Below are 22149 nucleotides of genomic sequence, written 5' to 3' on the forward strand. Positions count from 1 at the left end.
TATTTCAGCTTTTAGCCTGGCGTCCTCTCTAGCCATTCCTCTTCTTTGACCCAGTTCATCATCCACTCTGACCAGCTTAGCCCAGGTCTGACGCCAGCTCAATTCACTTTGTACTTACAGCCACAGGCCATGCCCATTCAGTCAACAGTTGATCTTTTAAACATGTAAATCCGATGTAAATCCTTCCCTGTGCTCTCAGAAGAAAGTCTGAACTCTTGACCCTGGCCTGGGGTCCTATGAAACCTCGCTTCCCAGGCACCTGCGTCCCTGTCCCCTCATTGCCATTGGCCTCATTCCTCATTTTTATGTAGTGGAGGCCTTTGTAGAAGCAATGTCCTTGGCCTACTCGTTCGTCCCCTCTTAGATTTTTGCCCAAGGGGACAGTTGAGGCCACCTTGTCCCTCAGCTGTCATCCCACATGTCACAGTTTCGTTATGGTCTCATCGAGTGACTAAGTTCTTACATAGTATCTTAGGCTCTGTTGAATTTTCTTTTTAATTACCAAGGCTTTTTAACAGGTGATGTTTTCATATATTTTAATATTTAAAGGGCTCTGCCCCCTACAGTCTTTATTTTCATAAATATCGTTTTAAATGTATTTGGCTACTTGTTCATCAACCATCTCCTCCCACAAGAAAGGAAGTCCTCGGAAAGGAAAGCCGTGGCTTTGTTTGGGAGCACACAGTAGGCGCGAAATAGGGGCTGCACGGGTATCATGGAACGGCTCGCGAGCAGATGGAGGTCTGGGAGGGTGCCGTACCGCGGCTTTTTAGTGGATTTGTTTGCGCCGGCGGCGTAAAGAAAGGTACCAAAGCAGCAGTCAGCCCACACGCGTGGGTGAGTACTAAGCGCTGCTCCACGGCCAGACCGGAAGGGCGGGACATCCCCCGCCCCACTTCCAACCACTCCTGTCCCACCAGGCCCCGCCCCCAGCCGGCCGTCCCAGTGCGCACGCGCCGGGACCTGACCTGGAAGAGAGCGTCTTCCGAGACCACGTGTTCTGCGCAGCATGGCGGAGATGAAGAGCCCCGCGAAAGCTGATCCTGCGTCTCCAGCAGAAGCGGCGCAAGATGACCGCCGCGACCTGCTGGAGCACAGCCGCGAGTTCTTGGACTTCTTCTGGGACATCGCGAAGCCGGAGCAGGAAACTCGGCTCCAGGCCACGGAGAAGCTGCTGGAGTACTTGCGCACGAGGCCCAGTGTATGATGGCGGGGGCCCCTGACGCAGTCGCGGCTCTAGATGCAAGGGGGTAGGGGTGGGCCCCCGGGTCCCTGTTAACGCTAGGGATGTTCTTGGTTCCGCAGGGTTCGGAGATGAAATACGCCCTGAAGCGCCTGGTCACTGGGCTTGGGGTGGGCCGAGAAGCCGCTCGGCCCTGCTACAGTTTGGCGCTGGCACAGGTGAGGCGGTGCGTCTGGCAAGGGCGCAACCACGCTGGGCAAAAGGTGGGGTGTAAGGATGGAGGGGACACCGCAGCTGCTGGGTAAGGAGAAATCCGAGAGGCTTCTGAAGTTTTCTTTCTGATCCATGTCTAGCAGGCGTATATTAGCTACAGTTACTGGAAGTAGTGAACTTTGAGGTTGGTTTCTGCAAAGTTAGGGACCCCTCTCTAGGTTGGGAACCTAGCTGATGACAGGCCACTCAGCAATTTGTACAACAAAGAGCAATGAAGACTGCCCCTTAGAGTTAGCCGCAAGACGTCTCGGAGCAGGCTGTGTGGGTAGGATGAGTTTTTCAGGAGGTAAAGATGAGCAATCTAGGCCTTCAGAAGCCCCGGTGGAGATGGGGCTCGGTGCAAAATTTGGTCCCATAAGAGCAGTGGATTATCCCTTAGAACGTGTGGTGAGAGATGGGAGGAGTGGCCAAGGTGATGAAGGGGGACCTCAGAGGAAGGCGAGTTGACTTGGGCCGCTCCTCAGAGCTCCCTTTGGTTTCGCTGGTAGCTGTTGCAGTCCTTTGAAGACATTCCCTTGTGCAGCATCCTGAGTCAGATGCAAGAAAAATACAATCTGCAAACAGCGAACAAGGTGAGTGTGGTCCCTGAACAGGTACGGGTGGGGCGATGGACCCTCCTAATCACCCGTGCTTGGGATCTCTTTCTAATCACCCGTGCTTGGGATCTCTTTCTAGGCGATGATGAGACCGGCTCTCTTTGCAAACCTGTTTGGAGTGCTAGCTCTCTTTCAGTCAGGGCGCCTGGTGAAGGTAAGAGCTTTGGGTACAGGAGGATTAGGGTTGGCAAGGGGACAGACAATAGTGTGCCCTGTGCACACACCCTGTTTTCTGTGTACTAGGACCAGGATGCCCTGATGAAGTCAGTGAGGTTGCTGAAGATCCTGTCCCATCACTACAACCACTTACAGGGGCAGCCAATAAAGGCCTTGGTGGACATCCTCTCTGAGGTACGGCATCACATGTCATGCTGTCTGGTTTTGGAAACGCTGAGAAGATTTGGGTTAGCACACAAGAACACCAAGACAGATGGTTTAACAATGCAACTGGTGTAAAGAGCCTTTTTGGGTCACCACGTATCTTAAATCCTGCCTGTCTTTCAGGTTCATGGCATATCTCCATTCAGTTAGGCGCTTCAGATGCGCCATAGCTCTCTATTGTGGTTTCTGTGTTGGACAGTGAGAGTCTGGAACAGTGTTTGTCAATGCCTGAATGTATAGAACATTTGCCATAGTTATATTGGTCGAGCCTGGGTCTGTACTGTCCTACTTGGGAGACTGAGGCAGGTTCACATGTAGTATCTTTTGCCACCAGCTCGTCCCTGTTTGGGCCTTTCTTCACAAATAGAGAAGGTCCAGATAAGAAACTGGCTGGTCCTCTAAAAAACAAAAGGAATAATTTTAAATGTAGCCCCAGGCCAGTTAGCTATCTAGGATGCTGGGCATGGGTAGCCAGCACTTTCTTACAGGTCTGACGTTTGGCAAGTTGGCTGGCTGGAGGTGTATCAAAAGCCCATGGAGGAGGTGGGGCAGCAGCTGGAGAGATGGCCAGAGTACTGACTGCTCTTGCAGAGATGGTGACTCACAACCATCTATAATGAGATTTGGTGACCTTTTGTGACATGTAGGCAGAACACTGTATACATAATCAATAATATTTTTTTAAAAGCCCACGGGGAGAACAAGACCCAGAGGGAGAAACAAGGTGCCAGGAGAGTCACCTTTCCACCTGTGCTCCCACTCCAGGTCCCAGAGTCCATGTTCCAGGAGATCCTGCCCAAGGTCCTCAAGGGGGACTTGAAAGTGATCCTCAGCTCCCCCAAGTACCTGGAGCTCTTCCTCTTGGCTCAGCAGAGGGTACCAGCTAAGCTTGAGTCACTGATGGGCTCAGTTGACCTGTTCTCAGAAGAGAATATTCCCAGGTTTGAAGAGAGTGGGTGGGCTCTCCCTGGGGGCGTCCTGAACCTTGTCCTCTAAGCAGTCCTAACTGAGTCCCCTCTGCCCTCCACAGTCTAGTGAATGTGCTGAGGATGGCGGCCAACTCCGTAAGGAAGGAGCACAAACTGCCAGACGTGGCTCTGGACCTGCTCCGCCTGGCGCTGAAGGAGAACAGATTCACAGTGTTCTGGAAGGAGATTTTGGAGCAGGGGCTGCTGAAAAAACCATGCTGGTCAACCAGGTGTGTGTGGCACTAACCTCTGCTCCAGTCTGGGTGGGACGTGTCCACCCCAAAGGACAGGGTCTCTGACCAGACTCTGCCCCAACCCTCCTTAGCTACATGTGTTTCCGCCTACTGGGGGCATCCCTGCCTCTGCTGTCAGAAGAGCAGCTGCAGCTGGTGATGCGGGGAGACTTGATCCGCCATTTTGGGGAGCACATGGTCATTTCTAAGGTAGGTGTCATCCCATGTGTCATCTTCCTCTGAAGATGTGTGACAGGACTGGGCACTGTACAAGGGTTTGACCAGTGATCGGGCCTTCTGTCCTGAGGCCCACTCACTAGCAGACCCAACCGGCCATCTATCTATCTGGAATTCTCTACTGGGGTCACATTAATGAGAACAATTACTGTCTCCAGTGTGTTCTGCATTTTTGTGCCTGCCATCCATAAGCCAATGATAGCAGGGGCCCAGTACAAAGGGTTGTCATAAGAAAATAAGTAGCCTGGTGCTTGGCACATGGCAATCACATGAAAATTGGTGGATTTTGAGTCCCAGGGTGGCACAGCTAGGTACTGATCTGTCAGGATTTGAACCCAGGTCCCCCCCCCCCCCAATGCCTCATCAAATCAGGAAAATACCTTGTCCTCAATCTTTGAGGGAGATGGGGACCTTCTTGGGCTGGGGCTGTAGGGATTTGAGGGGTCAGAGATTAGAAGGGCCTTGATGGAACTGTGGCACCGTTAGCCTCAGTCCTGCTGTAGACTTGGAGGAGGTTCCTAGTCCTGGGTTTAACCTAGAAAGGTAGGAAGGTGGTGATGTTGGAATCTTCACACTGGTAACCCGACCTCTTGCTCATCTCTTGCAGCCCCAAAACCTGTTCAAGTTCATCCCAGAGATAAGTACATATGTGAGCACCTTCCTGGAGGGGTGCCAGGATGACCCTGAGCGGCAGTTTGCCATGATGGTGGCCTTCACATCCATCACCAACCAAGGTCTTCCTGTCATGCCTACCTTCTGGCGGGTCACACGGTTATTGAGTAGCAAAGCCCTGCAGAGCTATGTGGCCTGGTTGCGGGACATGTTCCTCCAGCCTGACCTGGACTCCCTGGTTGACTTCAGCACTGCCAACCAGAAGAGAGCACAGGATGCCTCGCTTAATGTGTGAGTAACGTGTCAGGAGCATTGAGAGCCCAAACCCCTGAGTGGCATGACTTCAAACTAGAGTGGGGAGGATTGGAAAGTTCTTGAAGGTGGCCTTGGTGTTTCCTGATTGTTATTTGGAGGTTGGAGTGGAGTGTGGGGCAAAGGTGCATCCTGTTTCTATGTTTGAATTATGTGACCTGCTCATGCTCCCAGGCCAGAACGATCTGTATGCCGGCTCCGGAAATGGATCATCCACCGCCTGGTCAGCCTCGTGGAACATCTGCACCTGGAGAAGGATGATGATGTGGTTGATCAAGTAGCCAGGTGTGTGAGGAGCTAGCCTCCTTGTGGGTGGCATGGCCTTGGAACAAGGCCTATTGCCTGGTCCTTGTTTGGGTTCCCCTAGAGCCAGAAGCCTGCAGGTTATGTTGTTGGTAGGGAATAGACCAAAGGGAATCTGGAGTACCTTAGCCTGTGATGGAAAGAGACCCAGAAGGTGTAGTACTGGGGGCCCCAAAGGTTCAGACTTGATGTATGGATTCTACATCGGTAGAATGCCCATTGGTATCTGCAAGCAGGTCTGGTTCTGCTACTCCAACTTAGGTCATTTACCTGTGTTCAGAGGGTCAAACCAGAGAAGGGGCCTTACATGGTATAGCTGAGGGGAGTCTAAACATGCCAATACTGGTTGTGCCCCCAGGTTTTGCTTGTTCCATGCCTTCTTCAAGACAAAGAAGTCCACTCCCCAGATCCCAGAGACGAAGCAACAGTTCTCCTTCCCCTTGGACAACCGGAACCGAAGTGTCATCGTTGGTGCCTTCTTCAGGTAGGCCTCTGCCCCTTAGAAAATGGGACACTTGTTTTTTTCCTGAGCTGGGAGCGAGGTCAGAAAGCCTGGTGGGTCCAGGGGCTGGGTATGCCAGTGCAGTCTTTTAAACCCTACCTCCCCCTTAATCTAGCCTGCTACAGACCCTCAGTGTGAAGTTTAGGCAGACGCCAGACCTGAATGAAAGCGGGAAGCCCTGGACTTACCGCCTGGTGCAGTTGGCAGACATGCTGTTGAACCACAGCCGCAACGTGACCATTGTGACACCCTTCACAACACAGCAACGCCAGGCCTGGGACCAGTGAGGGCATGGGACTTCTGGGGTGGAGGAGGATACCCTGCCTGTCTGTCAGTGGGACCTGCAAATGTGCCCTTGTCTTCCCCCCAGGATGATTAGTACTCTGAAGGAACTAGAGGCCCGCTCCTCAGAGACCAGGGCCATTGCATTCCAGCACCTGCTGCTTCTGGTGGGCCTCCACCTCTTCAAGGTATTGTGTTCTGCAGAGAAAAGAGCATGGGGCCTGGGGCTCTGAAGCATCGTGGGTCTACCCCTACTAAGAGGCCTTGGGGGCAGTGGGAGATGGAGGTGGAAGTTGGATTCCCTAAACGAAAGTTACAGCTCAAGGGGGGAAAAAATCACTCCATCCACATGGGCACCAGCCAGCATGCCAGCTTCTGTGTAGGGCTTCTATGTATTTGCCAGTTGCCAGAAGCAGAGTAGCCTGCTTTGGGCCACACCTCCAGTTGCTGAGATTGAGAGTCCCATAGGCCCTCCTAGACATGATTTACTGATTGGAAGTGATGGGTATAAAAGAAATTGCTGCCCCCTGCAGGAGGGAGGCCAGTCTGACACCCAGGACACTAGTCATTTAGAAATGGGGCCCAGGTTTTTATAACTCTGAGGGCTTCCCCTCACCCCAAAGCAAGGGACAGTCATGCCTGAAGCTGGTAATGTCCCCAGCAAAGGCTTTGTGGCCTGCCACAATTTCCCAATGTATCACATTCTGCAGTTCATATGCTTTCCAGTCTTGGGCCTTCTAGAACCTCTCTTCCCCCCCCCAACCCCCCAGTTTTTCTTATAAGAAGCTTTAATGCTTTAACATTTTATAATTATTTTGTGTGATGTTCTGTGCTATAGCATACATGTGGAGGTCAGAGGACAACTTGGGGGTTTAGGTCTCACCTGTGGGTAATAGGGATTAAACCCAGGTTTGCCAATAGGTGCCGGTGCCCTCTTGGGTAATCTCACTAGACCACTGAGGCTCTTTTATCAAGACTGTCAGGTCTTAGTGGCCTGGGTATACAGGACTCTTGTTAGCAACAAGCCTATAGTTTTCAGATACATTTTCCATCCCCAGACCCCTGCACCTCTGAACTTGACTGGCAGAAGAAATTGTAGTTCATGTTTATCAAACCCATAGAGGAAAGGCACAGCCCAGAGCCAAGGCATGAACTCCTGCCTCTGCCCACAGTATTTTTTTTTTTTTTTTTTTTTTTTTTTTTTTTTTTTTTTTTGGTTTTTTGAGAGGGTTTCTCTGTGTAGCTTTGCGCCTTTCCTAGAACTCACTCTGTAGACCAAGCTGGCCTCGAACTCACAAAGATCCACCTGCCTCTGCCTCTCGAGAGCTGGGATTACAGGCGTGTGCCACTACCGCCCGGCTTGCCCACAGCATTATTAAGCAAAAGACTGCTTTCTAGGTACCCAGGTTATTCCCAGCGAGATGCATTTTAATCTAATTAAAACTAATGGTTTTCAAGTGTATGTCTAAAACCAGGAGTGAAAGGGTAGCTCAACAATGTGAGGTTGCATTTGCTGGTCCTGTGGCTCTGAGTGTCCTTGTCAGCCTTGACTGTGGATGTTGATGGGGAACTTGGGCTCTGTGATCTCCTGACTGTGCACAAGGTGCAGAAAAGGCTCTTAAGAGGGCAGCTCTCAGGTGCCCACTTTGAATGGTTCCAGTTCCTTTTCTGACTTCTGCTTTATCCCACCCACAGTCCCCTACAGAGAGTTGTGATGTCCTAGGCGACATCCAGACCTGCATCAAGAAAAGTATGGAGCAGAATCCCCGTCGATCACGCTCTAGGGCCAAGGGTGCGTCATTGTCCTGGGGCAGGCTGGGCAGCCAGGCTACCTGTATCCTGCTCAGCCTAAATCTGCTTTCCCACTTGTAGCCTCCCAGGAACCAGTGTGGGTAGAGGTGATGGTAGAGATCTTGCTGTCCCTGCTGGCTCAACCCAGCAACTTGATGCGCCAGGTGGTCCGGAACGTATTCAGCCATATCTGTTCCCACCTTACTCCACGTGGTCTGCAGCTAATCCTGGCTGTGAGTTGGGGCCTTTGGGGAAATAAGATTGTAAGATGGGTCCACTGAGATGTAGTGGGAGTATGTGTCATCTTCCCATCTTCTGTTTCCCCTCTGGGGTGATAGGGGAGAGAACTGGGTAAGGTGGGCAGTTGGGGCAGCAAGTGCAATGGTGGTCTGGGACTTCTCAGGTGCTCAACCCCGAGACCAATGAGGATGAAGATGACAATGTGGTGGTCACCGATGATACCGATGAGAAGCAGCTGAAGCATGGAGAGGTACTTGTCAGTGAGGTGCAAGGTAGCATGGGTGGAGATAAGTCATTTGGCATCATTGACAAAGTGTGACTTACTTACCTGCCTCCCACCCATAGGATGAAGACTCAGATAGTGAAAACAATAAAAACTCAGAGAGTGACGTAGATAGCGAGGATGGGGAAGAGAGTGAAGAGGAGGACCGTGATAAGGATGTGGATCCGGGCTTTCGTCAGCAGCTGATGGAAGTGTTACAAGCTGGAAATGCACTGGTGAGCAGGAGCCAGCGGGGAGGGCGTTTGTCCACCCACCTAAGGCCAGGCTAATGACTGTGTTTCTCTACCTCAGGGTGGAGTGGACAGTGAAGAGGAGGAGGAAGAGCTTGGGGATGAGGCTATGATGGCCCTGGACCAGAACCTGGCCAGCCTATTTGCAGAGCAGAAGCTGCGCATCCAGGCCCGGCAAGAGGAGAAGAACAAGCTGCAGAAGGAGAAGAAGCTTCGACGGGACTTCCAGATCCGGGTGAGTGCAGCAGGTGCAGCTCCTGCGCCTCCCTGTGCTCCTGCATGGGCTCACTCCCAGTCGTCTGGCCACAGGTACTGGACCTGATTGAAGTACTGGTGACCAAGCAGCCTGAGCACCCCCTGATCCTGGAACTACTTGAGCCACTGCTGAGCATGATCCAGCACAGCATGCGCAGCAAGGGCTCCACCAAGCAGGAGCAGGACCTCCTGCACAAGACCGCCCGCATCTTCATGTGAGTGCACGAGCCCGTGGGTGACATGCAGTCCCTGATCTTTCCATTTCCTTTATGCTCCCTGTGCGTAGAGCAGGGTTTCCGACACTCTGGTCCCATCCAGCCGTCAGGGTGACGCTAGTTGGGAGTTCTGATAAGAGAGTAGGGCTGTCTCTCACACAACACTCTGCCAGTCCAGATCACGCTACCTATTCAGACACTGGTTTGTCCTTGTTCCTGCTCTGTCCATATCCCTGAGCACATAGAACTTGGTCTTGCTTTACAGAGTCTGAGGCCACTGTCCCACAAAACAGGAACAGAGAGAGAGGTGGGTCAGGTCAGAGGTGTTCAGCTCCTGGGTCAAGTCCCTGTCCATCTCTAAGTCAGTTTTCTAACCTATGCAGTGGTACTTAGGGCTGCTCTTCTTGCTGTGCTGAGCAAGGTGGAGAGCACGCTTTGACCAGCTTGCCCTGCGCGCTCACAGGCATCATCTGTGCCGTGCCCGCCACTATTGCCACGAGGTGGGGCCCTGTGCAGAGGCTCTGCATGCCCAAGTGGAGCGGCTTGTGCAGCAGGCTGGCAACCAGGCTGATGCCTCTGTAGCTCTTTACTACTTCAACGCCTCTCTGTACCTGCTGCGAGTCCTCAAGGGCAACACTGCTAAGAGGCACCAGGATGGGCAGAAGCTACGGGGAGCTGACACCAAGTCTGAACCCAAGGACCCAGAGGTGAGCCAGAGGCTAGCCCAGGCAGTTCTTCTCTAAGACTCACCCTCAGCCTTCTATGCCTTGCTCCCCGTCTCACCCCAGCTCTCTCACCAGGCCCAGGTTGCTAATTGTTTGGACTTGGACTTTGTGACCCGGGTGTACTCAGCAGCTCTGGAATCTCTTCTGACCAAGCGTAACAGCCCGCTCACTGTCCCCATGTTCCTCAGCCTCTTCTTCCGATACCCGGTAAGTTCAGGAGCCAGCCTGCCTCTTGGGAACCCTGCCTGGCCCAGTCCCCAACTAATGGTCCCTGTCCTTCCCCAATCCCTAGGTGATCTGTAAGAACTTGCTCCCCATCCTGATCCAGCATGTGGCTGGCCCATTGCGGCCCCGCCATCAGGTAAGGGTCTGTCTCGATGACCTGTGCAGCCTTCTCACTGAGGCCTAAGAGGCCTGCTTCACTGACCTTGGCTATGCTTATGGTGCAACACATGGTCGGCACAGAGGAACTTCGGGAACCTTGCTGTCTAGCCCAAGGCCTCCAGCACTGCTCGACTTCATCTCTGGCCTGACCTGTACCCTCTGTTTGCTTAGATGCCTGGGCTGTCAGGCAGGCTAGGGAGAGACTTAAGTCAGTAAGGGCCAGAGACTGTCCCAGCATGAGGTCTGTTCAGTTGAGACCATTGCCTCTTCAGATCTCAGCAGCCCTTTAGCCACATGAGAAGAGAGGAATTGATGGTTGTAAGGCCCAGCACAGGCATGCTTCTAAGCTTGGGTTTCTGAGCCTTTACCTGGCATGTTGGTGCTTCTGCTGACTACATTCTCCTTGTTGCAGGCCCAGGCATGCCTGCTGCTCCAGAAGACCCTGTCTGCACGGGAGCTGAGAGTATGTTTTGAGGATCCTGAGTGGGAGCAGCTGATTGGCCAGGTCTTGGGAAAGGTTGCCCAGGTAACAGCTGTGAAGCTCCCACCATGAACTCACCCCAGATTTCTTGGAACTTGAGGTTACAGAGTGGGTTGTGCAAGCTAGTCCCCAGAAACATTTCCTCCCTCTGGGCCACTGCTATGTGAGGGATGTAGAAAGGCCTTCAGCAGTTCTCAGAAGTGCCTCAGTGTTAGCCTTCCTCCGTAGACCCTGCAGACACTTGGAGAGGCGCAGAGCAAGGGGGAGCACCAGAGGGAGCTGTCCACCTTGGAGCTGCTGAACACTCTCTTCAGGACAGTCAATCATGAGGTAAGGCAGCTGCCCAAGAATCCATGCCCTAGATGGAATAGACATCACATCAGGGTTCTGGCAGTAGTCTTTCCAGGGGGCAGAATCTGGGCTTTTGAAAGTTGTTAAAGATCACAGTGCTGTTGTTTTGACAGAAGCGATTACTTCTAAAGGTAGAAGGTCACATCTGGACCTGGCAGACTTGGGTGAGGCTGGGTCACCATGTGTCAGAAAACTGAAAACTGAGGAGAGCTAGAGATGAGCCTAGATGGGCAGCAGTTTGGAAGGAAGCCAGGTTTCTAGGCAGGAGGGGGGTGGTAAGGTGAGGCCAGTGTGGAGTAAGAGTTACTACTCATGGGCTGGCTCCAGGAGGCCACTGGAAATGGGCTTCTGGGTTCCCTAGTCTGAGACCACCTTTATAGGGGACTAGGAGCTGAAAAAGCAGGGACCTGGGCCCCTGGCCTTGGAAAGAGAAACAGAATGCTAGGTCGGGGCCTTGTTGTCCTCCATAGTAGAGAGGCTAGTGATTTAAAGACAGAAGTGGCTTAGGACCCAGGAGCGGGTGGAAGACCCACTGCTACTCCAGCCTGCCTTTCCTCTGCAGAAGCTGTCTGTGGACCTCACCTCTCTCTTGAGCTTGCTGCAGAGCAAGCAGCAGAAGCTACAGCAAAGCCTGCGGCAGGGGAACCACTCCTCTGGCTCCAACCGCCTCTACGACCTCTACTGGCAGGCTATGAAGATGCTAGGAGTCCAGTACGTTCTGGGAGAGGGGCCCACACCTTGGGAATGGCTAAAAAGGCCCTCCCGACAATATTTCTCTCTCACTTCACTCTGTATTTTACTACTTTCTTACAGGCGTCCCAAGTCAGAGAAGAAGAATTCCAAGGACGTCCCTAGCGATTCCCAGAGCCCCATTAGCATGAAGCGGAAGAAAAAGGGATTCTTGCCTGAGACCAAGAAGCGAAAGAAACCTAAATCTGAGAACACCACACCAGAAAAGGATGCTGCATCGGGGCAGGATGTCGTGGCAGCGGATGCCACACCTGCTGCTACTAGTAAAGACCAGCCCCCCAGCACAGGCAAGAGGAAGAGGAGGAGGGTGAAGGCCAACACCCCATCCCAGGTGAATGGGACACCTGTCACCAAGAGTCCAACTCCCAACAACCTCACCTTAAGTCCTAGCACCCCTGCAAAGACCCCAAAACTACAGAAGAAAAAAGAGAAGCTGTCGCAGGTGAATGGAGCCGCTCCTGTGTCCCCCATAGAGCCTGAAGGTAAAAAGCATCACCAGAAGGCTCTTCCCACAAAGGAGGTCTTGAAAAAGTCCCCCCAGTCTGCCCTGCCACGCAAGAGGGCAAGGCTGTCTCTAGTTAGCAGGAGCCCCAGCCTGTTGCAGAGTGGGGTCAAGAAAAGGAAAGTGGCCCGGAGAAAGGTGGTGACACCTTGAGTGAGGTGTGGTCTTCCCTGCCTTCAGCAGCCCAAGAGACTCCTATTTTTTCACCAATATTTTAATAAATATTGCCATGGTATATGACAGCAGTCTCTGGCTTTGGGCAGTAGGAGGGGCAGGTCCATCTACTGCAGGCCTGGCCTAGCTGTGTGGCCAAGGTTCCCAGCTTAGGTACTCAGTCCTGTCCCTTCCTGGGCGGTTCCAATGGAGAGCCACCAAAACATTTAAATAGGTTTATTTCTTCATTTACAAGAGGAATATATATTTGGCTTCTCTCTTAAGACTCTGAGATTCACAATCAGCAGCTCTAAAAAATAAAGGAGCGGTTCAGCTTCCGGAAGGAAGAGGCGGCAACACTTGGACCTGGTTCTTGTACAACAAGAAAACATTGCTGGAGCCCCTGCTGGGGTTAGGGTGGGAGCAAGGCTGCTTGTAAGGGATAGCACCCTCTGCCCACCCACATCCAAACCCCCAGGGTGCCCCAGAGCTTGGGTGGGATGGGTACCACTAACTAAAACCACTGAAGCCACAGCCAGCGAGTGGAAGACAGCCACAGGGGACTGTTGTCCAAGCTGGTTCTGGAAGTTTCCTGTAGGTTACAATGGTACCCCAGGACCAGAGCCACCTTGGTCACAACGTGCAAAGAGTATGAAGCTGGGAATAAGTGTCCAGAGGTGACTAAGGTGGCTGCAGGGGGGGGGGGGTAGAGTGATCAAAGGCTGAGGTGAAAGCCTGGCCCCCCTAGAGTCAATTGGGGTATGATACCTACAGGCACTGGTGGGAAATCTCCAGCAGTTCCATACCCTAAGCCAAGAAGCAGTGTGGACTGCTAGATACAGCTTTCAGCAGCCAAATCTGAATCTGACTCCTCATTGAAAAGGTCATCCTGTAGTGGGGAGTGGCTTCTGGGGCACAGCAGGAGTTGGGGGATGGGATGAGGAAGTAGGTTCTCAAGGTCTCAGCCCCTGGTGCAGGTGCTGCCAGGGTGCACACCCCTAGTGCTGCAGTCCTCTAAGGGGTGGTCCCACCTGGGGAAAACCATCTGAAGACAGCAGCTGAGAGCGTCCTCCAGGGTGACTGTCCCAACAGCAGGTACCCAGCTCCACGGGTCAGGTGGAATTTGATGGCCCCAAGGTTAGAGCCTAGGAATGGGGAAGTGGTCCCTGTACACCAGAACTTTCGGGGAACCTCAGAACCAGAGCTGAGGTCCTGAGACTTGGGCCGTGTCTTCTGTGTACAGCCTAGGACTTGTTTCTTCAAAGCTGTGGAGGGCGCCTTGGAAGGCACGCAATGAAGGAAGCTCCAGCTCCTTGGCCCCATTGTCTAGGGAGGATAGGGGCTCCCTCAAGATCACATGAGCTAAGGGCCAGCCAGGCTTTCCCCAAATACCCACTGCAGGCTGACTTCTCTTTCGACCCTGCAGCCCCCAACCAGGGCTGGGATTGTGTCCCACTGAGTGGCTCCAGCACACACAGTCATCCATGTTAACTGAGGATGCAGCTTCTTGGAGATAAGGCCACTCAGTCCTGGGCCAAAGAGGGTGTGTACCCAGCTGTGAGTCACACAGGAAGCTTTGGGACGGTCCTGCAGGTCCAGGATGCTGGAGGACCTCTCCCAAGCTAAATTGCAGATCATTGCTGTCCCAGCTGCACCTGTGGGAGGGGTCAGGTCAGAGGTGGAGCTTTGGGAATTGTTCCAAAGCTGGCTTCCTTAGCTTTCACCACTACTGTGGTATTGGGGGCTGTGACCCTGGTTTTACGGGAAGCTTTGGCCTCCAAGGGCTAGGCCACTGGGGGGGTCAGGGTGGGAGTTGCACCCTGACACATCCAGGAGGATTTAGGAGGACAGCAGGGTTTCTGGCAAGTTGCAGGGCTGACCTATGCTCCCAGCCCTTCTAGGGAAGGGAGGGAGGGGACTGATTTACTGGAAGAAGCCAGCTCCCACAAATCCACAGATTCCGTATCAACACATCAGAAGGAAGAGGGCAGACCTAGGGCAATGGGGAATCTGCTCTGGAAGGTGTTTTGTTCCCTGTTCCTTCACCAGCCACTCCTCCCACAGGGGCCTGCACTCACCACCTCAGACTTTCACGGATGCAGGCGGCATCACCAGCTGGTTCACCCTGAGGGAGAGACGGGCGGGGGTCAGGGTGGCACATCAGCGGGGGCTGGGCCCAGGCACGGCTCTGGCACATCGCATCGCTGGGGCCGGTAGACCGGAGGCGCTGGGCAGGGACCTCGTCAGCCCCAGGGGGAGGTGGGAAAGCCCAGGGGTAGGGAGAGGAGAGAGAAAGGAATAGAGAAAAGAGGAGAAAGAAGTCAGAAAGTGAGAGGGGGAGAAAGGGATGGGGATCCCAGCTCTAAAACCCTGTTAACTCCAGAAAAACCCATGTCTAGAGAGCTCCCACAAAAAGGCCTGGCATCTGCCCGCCTGGGCTACCATGGGCTCAGCGCTGGGGCATGAGAAGACTCAGAGCCAAGTGTTAATAGAGCCGGTCCTGACCTCCAGCAGGTCACCTAGCCCTAAGGCTACAAAGTAACCCAGTCTCTTCCACCCTCAGAAAAGAGCTGACACAGTCCCTGCTTCAGAGCGTGTCCACCCCACCCCTACTCACTGCTGTTCAGCCTTGGCACGGTCGCTGAGGAAGAAGAGAGCGGTGGCAAGGAAGAACATGCCACCCAGGACCACAACAAAAGGGCACAGCATGAGGGCATAGCCCAGGCTCAGAAACTCCCAGAGCGGGGAGTCCTTGGTGCTCTGGCGGATTAGGTCCGAGATCTGTGGGGATTGGGGTACAGGTATCAGGACAGGACTATCTTCTGTGCCCCACCCCAGGCAAGCCCCACCCTCAGCCACTCACAAAGCCAATGAGGTAGGGGCTTCCAGCATCCCCCAGCAGATGGGAGGTGAAGCTCTGCAAGGCCACCGCAGTGGCTCTTCGGGTGGGAATGACCACATACTGCAGGAGGAAGGGAGGGTCAGTGCCAGACACTTCTGAAGCCACGCAGCCTCTGCCTCCTGTCCTGGATACTGATAGTCCTCCCACCCAGCCCTGTACTTCCCTACCCACCATGTAGGTATGGCTGCTTCTGTCAGCTCCACAGAGCCTCTTCTCTTCCCCATCTGCCCCTCCTATCTGGAGCCTTGAAGCACCCACACATAGCTTCAGTCCCCACCACCCCAATGGCTCTGGCAGAACCCAGACTTAGTGATGGGAACCGGCACCTCCCTCCCCACCACATTCCCCGGAACACAACTTCGGTACCAGTTGGCACAGGTCTTCGAAGGCCAGAGCTCCCGGTCCAGGGGCACTTTTCCTTTTCTTTCTTTCTTGTTTAAAGATATGGCCTTGCTGCTTAACCCAGGCTGACCTCAACTTGCTATGCTCCTGGAGAGAACCCTCATTTCTGAGGGATCACATGTGGAGTTGTGCAACTCTGGACATAGGATTCTAGCCTCTGGGCTCCCTGCCCTCCCTTTCTGTAAGCTAAATACCTGTCTTGCTTCCCTTCCATGAAGATTTAGCAAGGCTGAGGCTGGCTGAGGTGGAGAGGATATGAACTAGAATCCAAAGAGCCTCTACTTGAACTCAAGCACCGTGACACCGGGTCTAAGAGCCACTGGGCCCCAGGTCGTCCTGAACTAGACAGACCAGGCCCTGACCCCACTTGAAGACAGATGGATGAGACTAGGACAGCCAGAACCAGGCGTCCCCTGCTCCAGCTACTCACACTGTCCACGACACCTGTCACTGTGGGCGGTGGGAGCAGCCAGCATCCTCAAAGTCCCTTACCAGTGGTGAGGTGACAGGGAGGGATCTGGATCCGAGGCTATCGTGTGGCCCCATTTCCAGCACTAATTAGTCACTTAGCCGGGACACTTAATAAAACTGGGACATGAGTTCCCTGGGACCCAGACAGCACTCTCGGGGGTTGCTGGGGGTGGGGGCTCTCAGGGGAGGGCATGCTGCCCAACACCAAAGACACTCGACTCAGTCTTGCCACAGTTCCGTAGTGACCGATCCCTGCCCTTGTTCTTGCCCAGCCCCTAGTTGAGGCACGTAGCTGAGTCCTCCCCACACTTCCCCACAGCGGATGGAGGGGCAGAGAACAGAGGCACTGGTGGGTGACACAGGTATTTGAGAAAGCATAGGGTGGGGCAAGGCGGGCTTCCTGAAATGGAGGGACTACAGAGGCCCCCCAGACTCTGGCCTCCCGGCCTAAGCACCAGCTCCCAAGCTAGTAAATACCCAATCAATTCCCCTGCTTTCCACCTCCTACCATTCCATCTCCAGTCCTCCGCAGTCCTCTGACCCGACCAGGAGGTCCCTCGAGAACCAAGCACAGGAGTCACAGCCATGTCATCCCCACCCCCACTTCACTCAGAGCGACAAGTCATTAGGCCCACAGCCCCTCCCCTGTTCTCCTGTCCCCACCCAGGAACACAAGCCCAAGCAGGCTGCTCAGACAGCCCTTTGTCCCTCGCCTGCTGGTCTGGAGGCCATTGTTGGTCCCGTAAAGACAGCCTCTGTCTGTCCAGCCAGCCGCAGGCACTCGGCAGGCATGCCTGGGACTCAGCCTGGGACCCAGCCTGAGCTGGCAAAGCCAAATGCAAGGACGCTCAACTCCTGGGGGAGGAGGCTGGCAGACAGCACCATCTCAGTGCCAGCCTGGTACCACCAGCCTCCTAGCACAAACCTGAAACTGGAGACAACCCTGCCCCTGCACCCCAACATCTGCCTGCTCTCTTAGCTACAAAGTGGAAACCGGAGACAACCCTGCCCCTGTATCCCAACATCTACCTGCCCAACCCTGTTTCCAGACCCTTCCCAAATCTGACCCCCATGTATCTCTAATCCCCTCCCTGCCTCTGGGTTCACCTCTCCCACCAACAAGCGATGCTTGCCCTGCACCCACCCTCCCAAGTTACCCCAATGGAATTCATAAGCCTGGGTCAGTCAGCAGAAGGTGACTGTGGACTTCCTGGCTTACCATGAGGATGTCTGCAGTGATGGCCCAGTTAGAAAACAGCAGTGTCTCCCCAACAAAGATGCATATCTATTCATAAAGAAGAAAGCAACCATGAGGGGTACAGGGCAGGGACATGCGCCCCTCCCTGTGGGGATAGAGGGTCCAGCAAGTCAGACTGCAACTCTAGGCCCTCTCCCCCAACCTCCCAAGGACTCACATAAGCGCCCACAATGCTGGTCTTGGCGGCCACAAAGATGAGGCAGATGAAGATGGCAGATCCCAGCATGCCCACAGCACACACCAGTGGGTCAGCACGCTGAGTCCGCAGGCGGCACCAGCGAGTGGCTCCCGCACCTGTGACGACTCCCAGAAAGCCAGTAAAGCAGGTGATGGCCCCAAAGATGAGGCTGTGGGGACAAAGGATAGTTGAGTGTGATTTGAACAAGACCATGGTTGGGACGGAGGCACCCAGTCCTCGGCGTCTAGGTTTTACCTGTCTTTGGCGCCGCAGGGCGGGCTGTTGCACGTCTCTGCGGTCTTTTGTACAACTTGAGCACGGTGCAGATAGAGGGGAATCCACATGCCCAGGGCCCCTGTGGCGAAGGACACGGCAGATGTGGCCAGGGAGGAAAAGACGTAACTGCGGCTGGGAAGAATCCAGGGAGGGACACTGAGTTGGTGCAGCCCTCACACGGGGACCAGGGAGGCAGCCTATTCCCCCACAGCCTCCCCCAGACAGAAATGCTCTTTCCCAGGCCCAGGTGAGGACTCAGGATGCAGGAACAATAAACCCTCAGGCCAGAATGTCATTCAGCCCCATAGGCAGTGGAGATGGTAGGTGAGGGTGAGTGGGCCACTTGGGGCCTCTCGTCCAGGCCTCCTCCTACCACACCCTGCACAGTGGTACTCACTTTCGGATCAGAGCCTTCATGTCTCGAAGCCACGAGGTTCGTGCTTTGAGCTGCCCCCCAAGCTGATCAGCATGGCCTCTCTTAGTGGCTGGGACCAGGATGAGGATGAGTGTTCCTGTGATCATGCCCAGGACAGGGGACACCTGGTAGGACAGGAAATGTGAAGTTTGAATGCCAAATAGACTCTGTCTAGGCTGCACAGGAGGGCCCATGCAACTGTTCCTTATCTGGACTCTAAGTCTTTTTTCTAGGCTAATATTTGCCCAGCTGAGTAACAGAGAGGCTGAGCAAAGCTGCAGAGGATGAGGGAAGGGGCTAGGGGGCTCAAAGTGACCAGTCCAGAGCAAAGGCCGGGCAGGAAAACAGGTTCAAGGAAGACTGAGAGACTTCAGCGAAGGGGACAAGAAGTGGGGGGAAAGGAAGAGAGGAGAGGAAAGTGAGGGAGAGATGGTTCAACAGATGAGGAATAAATGGGAAAACCAGCAGACAAGTAGATAGATAGATAGATAGATAGATAGGTAGATAGATAGATAGATAGGCAGATGATAGATAGATAAGTGATAGATAGATAGACAGATGATAGATAGGTGATAGATAGATAGATAGATAGATAGATAGATAGATAGATAGATAGATAGATAGATGTACTCATGCATGGATGGATGGACAAGTAGGTGAATGGGTGGGTGGGTGGCTGAGTGGGTAGATAGATAATAAGAAAAGAAAGACAGGTAGATGAAAAGCACAGGGAATGATGTCTTTGAGTAGAAGAATTCATTAGTAGGGATGAAGAGCCATATACCAACTTGTCTAACCCCTAGGGCTAGGAATGTTCCAAGGTGTGTTTCTCAAACATGGACATTAGGTAGGGACTGGCCAGACAGGTGGCCTGTTCTTTACAGGGCCCTATATAGGCTTTGAGTCTTCCCTGTGTCCAGCCTCGTGTTAAGAACGGAATTCACAAGGCTCTAGGCCTCTCTCCATAGAACCAAGCACCAGCCCAGGAGAAAAGAGAAGCTTGCTTCCCCTAGGCCTTGGAGTTGTGGGCTGGGGATCTCTTCTACAGGCACCCTGCCCCCCATGGTTCACCCTCCTCCCCATCATGAAACTCCACGGTGGCTGCTTCCTTCCTGCTTTTGAGGAAAAAACACTTTGTCTTGACCTTCCGCCCCTTGGAGAGACGGGGGATCTCTGTTTCCTCTGATTGCACTGTCCTGGGGCCTTGGTGACTTGCCCCAACCCTCCAACAGAACAGGAAGTGGCTCCAAACCCCTTCTGCCGCCACACAGAGGTCCTGTCCCAACCTCGCCCTAGAGCAGAGCCAGAGCTGGAAAGCAGGAAGCTGTGCTGTGGACCTGGAATTTCCTGATGTGGTGAGAGAATCCTCATCCTCTCCACTCCCGGGGCCTGGGGGTAGGGTTCCAATCCTGGACTGAGGCCCGGTGGGCGACAGGATTGTCTAACTCCCCTGATACCTCAGCCTGAACTGATCTCCAGGGACAAGACCTCAGAGCCCAGGCTGGTGAGGGAGGAAGCCTGGAGGTTAAAGCCTGGCCTCTGGGCTGAGCTGCTCTCTGGGGGCAAGGGCTGGAGTGGGGAGCCTCAGCAGGAGGGAGGGGCCCAGGCCTTACCCGCAGGGCCCAATGCCAGTCTCCAGCTGCCTGCTTCACACTGGAACCTGTGATGTAGCCCAGGCCACTGCATAGAAGACAGATACACATCAGAGCGAGCAGCTGAGCTGAGTGGGAAGTCCTTGTTGGCCTCCCACCCAGCCAGCCTGTGGAAGAGCAGGTCCAGGAGTCCTCTACAGCTGCCTGCCTCTGTGTCTGCTTAAAGCAGGGTTGGTGAGTTCAAGGGGACCTTGGCGCTCTTCCCGCAAACTGAGGTGCTTCACACTTACCTGCCCAGGGGGATGGCAAAATAGAAGACAGACAGCATAAGTGTGCGTGTGTTCTTGGTGAACAAGTCGCCGATGATGGTGGGTGCTATGGTGGAGTAGCTGGCTTCACCGATACCTACTAGCCCTCGGGACAGGACCAGCAGCCAGAAGTACTGTGGAGGAGGACAGAGAATGCTGGGGGACCGGCCATTCCCAGGCTTGCTCATCCCTATCCCATTACACCCTAGCCCTGGCAGGGTCCAGAAGCCAGGGGAAGAGGATGGAGCCCAGGACTAGCCTCAGCAGTGACCACAGCCACAGGCCACATGGGGCCCTGACATACCCCTCCAAATGAAGGATCTGACTGAGACTGGTCATTCCCAGGTTGGGGGAAGACAGGGCTCCATGTCCCCAAAGCACTGGGGACAAGATGCTTGGGCTATCTTGGCATCTCTGGCCTCACTTCAGGATCCAACAGTCACCTTTGCTCTGTGCCCTCCCCTAAGCAGGAAGGCTAGCCCCAACCTGGCCACACTGAAGACCTAGTGTGTGTGGGGAGTGGGCACAGTTGCCTAGTGGGCTTTGCGCCCCTCTCTGATGCACCATCAGAGGCCAGCGATGGGGGAGGGGTGTGGCCATGCCAGCTGCCAGTGGTCTGACCCCTTTGATGTGGACCTGCCTTCCTCTGGCCCCCAGCTGCCCAGGGCCAGAAAACCCAGCATGGGTGTGGTTTCCCTGCCTCACCCTCGCCACCCGTCCGGCCAGCCTTGCCCACATCCCCTGCCATCCCTGTTGTCTCTCCCCAGCCATCTCCTGCCACCTCTCTGGCCCCTGGCTGTCTCTGCTAGGGGCTGCTGACCCTGTCTCACTTTCCCTGGTTCCTGGCACTTCTTTCCCGGCAGACCAACTGCCCACAGCCTTGCCCTGTTTTCCCACTGGGTGGCCTTGTCTCTTTTTGTATAGATTTATATTAGTATTTTCTACATCCCAAGGCTGGACCCCTTGTCGTTTTTGTCACTGCAGTTCTCGGCCTTCTTTCTCTCCTCCTAGTTTACCCAATTCCGCCATTCACAGGCTTCCTGATGTCTAATTTGAGGCTGTCAAATCTTGACCCTTCCTCCAGGCCTGGTTCAAGAAAGCCTACTCCAGCCCCAAAGTGTAAAAGCATCCTCTTCTATTTCACGTTCGAAACAATTTGGAGAGAGACATCAAACTTCTTCAGCACTCTAGCATGCTAAGGTGACCCTGTTCCCACCCCCTGCCAGACTGATGCCGCCTCTGCCCCATGCTGCACACATAAGTACCAAGAAACAACACTGAGTGTCCTCTCCGCTTGCAACAACAAATGGACAGAAAGGAGGCTGCTCCACTTGTTCTATTCCACCACATGCTTCATTAATTTTTGATATATGCGTGATAACTGGCATTGACCAAGTTCATTCTTCTACTAGCCACTCAGTATAAATACACCCTGAGTATGTGTGCAGGCCCAGTGGTGGCCATTTGAGTAGTTCTTCCTTCCTCCCTCCCTCCCTCCCTCCCTCCCTCCCTTCGCTTCTTTTCCTTTTCTTTGTGTGTGCGCACACAAGAAGTGTATGCATGAGCGTGTGCAGGTACAAAGAGAGGTCAGGAGTTAATGCTGGCTGTCTTCCTCTATTATTGCTCTCCATCTTATTCTTAGAAATAGGATCTCTCACTGAACCTGGCACCCACCAATTCAGCTAGACAGTGAGCTCCTAGGAGCCAGCTGTCCCCACTCCCCTAGCCCCAGGATTATGGGAGCACATCACCACATATGGCTTTTACACAGGTTGCTGGAGATCTAACTCAGGGCCTCATGCTTGCTCTTATCCAAGGAGCCATCTTTCAGCCTCTCTTTTTCCTTTTGTTTTTAAATATCTATTTTTAACTATGTATATGCATGTGTGTTTGTAAAGGTGTGTATGTGTGTGTGTGTGTGTGTGTGTGTGTGTGTGTGTGTGTGCAGTACTGGAGGCCAAAAGAGGGAAGTTAGAGCCCCTGGAACTGGAGTCATAGGTGGTTGAGAGCCACCCTATATGGGAGCTGAGAACCGAAGTTTGGTCCTCTGGAAGAGCAGTAAGTACTCTTAATCACTGAGCCATCTTTCCAGGCTCCCCTTAATG

General features: G+C 53.8%; 2 protein-coding genes across 5 annotated transcripts in view; one reads left to right on the forward strand and one right to left on the reverse strand.

The window, feature by feature from the left end:
* Positions 1-985: 985 nt before the first annotated feature.
* Positions 986-12599, forward strand: Mybbp1a (MYB binding protein 1a). The gene is made up of 26 exons (XM_036194617.1): positions 986-1201; positions 1306-1401; positions 1945-2028; positions 2132-2206; positions 2296-2403; positions 3199-3374; positions 3464-3631; positions 3727-3844; positions 4479-4774; positions 4970-5080; positions 5457-5582; positions 5716-5883; positions 5971-6070; positions 7578-7674; positions 7755-7906; positions 8077-8163; positions 8259-8411; positions 8488-8661; positions 8736-8896; positions 9360-9603; positions 9697-9828; positions 9914-9982; positions 10418-10531; positions 10715-10816; positions 11400-11548; positions 11651-12599. Exons 1-26 carry the CDS (start codon positions 1010-1012, stop codon positions 12240-12242), a joined length of 4044 nt encoding a protein of 1347 aa, XP_036050510.1. The 5' UTR covers positions 986-1009; the 3' UTR covers positions 12243-12599.
* Positions 12465-22149, reverse strand: part of Spns2 (sphingolipid transporter 2) — a 38503-nt gene continuing 28818 nt past the window's right edge. The window contains exons 4-13 of one of the 4 annotated variants that reach the window (XM_036194620.1): positions 20027-20178; positions 19758-19824; positions 18127-18269; positions 17709-17861; positions 17433-17622; positions 17237-17302; positions 15106-15204; positions 14860-15023; positions 14321-14512; positions 12465-13897 (exon numbers count right to left, since the gene is read on the reverse strand). In XM_036194620.1, the coding sequence (XP_036050513.1) occupies positions 13435-13897; positions 14321-14512; positions 14860-15023; positions 15106-15204; positions 17237-17302; positions 17433-17622; positions 17709-17861; positions 18127-18269; positions 19758-19824; positions 20027-20178 (1689 nt within the window). In that variant the 3' untranslated portion in view covers positions 12465-13434. Of the gene's footprint in view, positions 13898-14320; positions 14513-14859; positions 15024-15105; positions 15205-17236; positions 17303-17432; positions 17623-17708; positions 17862-18126; positions 18270-19757; positions 19825-20026; positions 20179-22149 lie in introns of those variants that run through there. The other 3 variants (XM_036194622.1, XM_036194619.1, XM_036194621.1) reach the window with 3 other exon arrangements.

The sequence above is a fragment of the Onychomys torridus genome, chromosome 8 (assembly GCF_903995425.1).
Source record: "Onychomys torridus chromosome 8, mOncTor1.1, whole genome shotgun sequence".
In the NCBI taxonomy this organism is placed as follows: domain Eukaryota; kingdom Metazoa; phylum Chordata; class Mammalia; order Rodentia; family Cricetidae; genus Onychomys; species Onychomys torridus.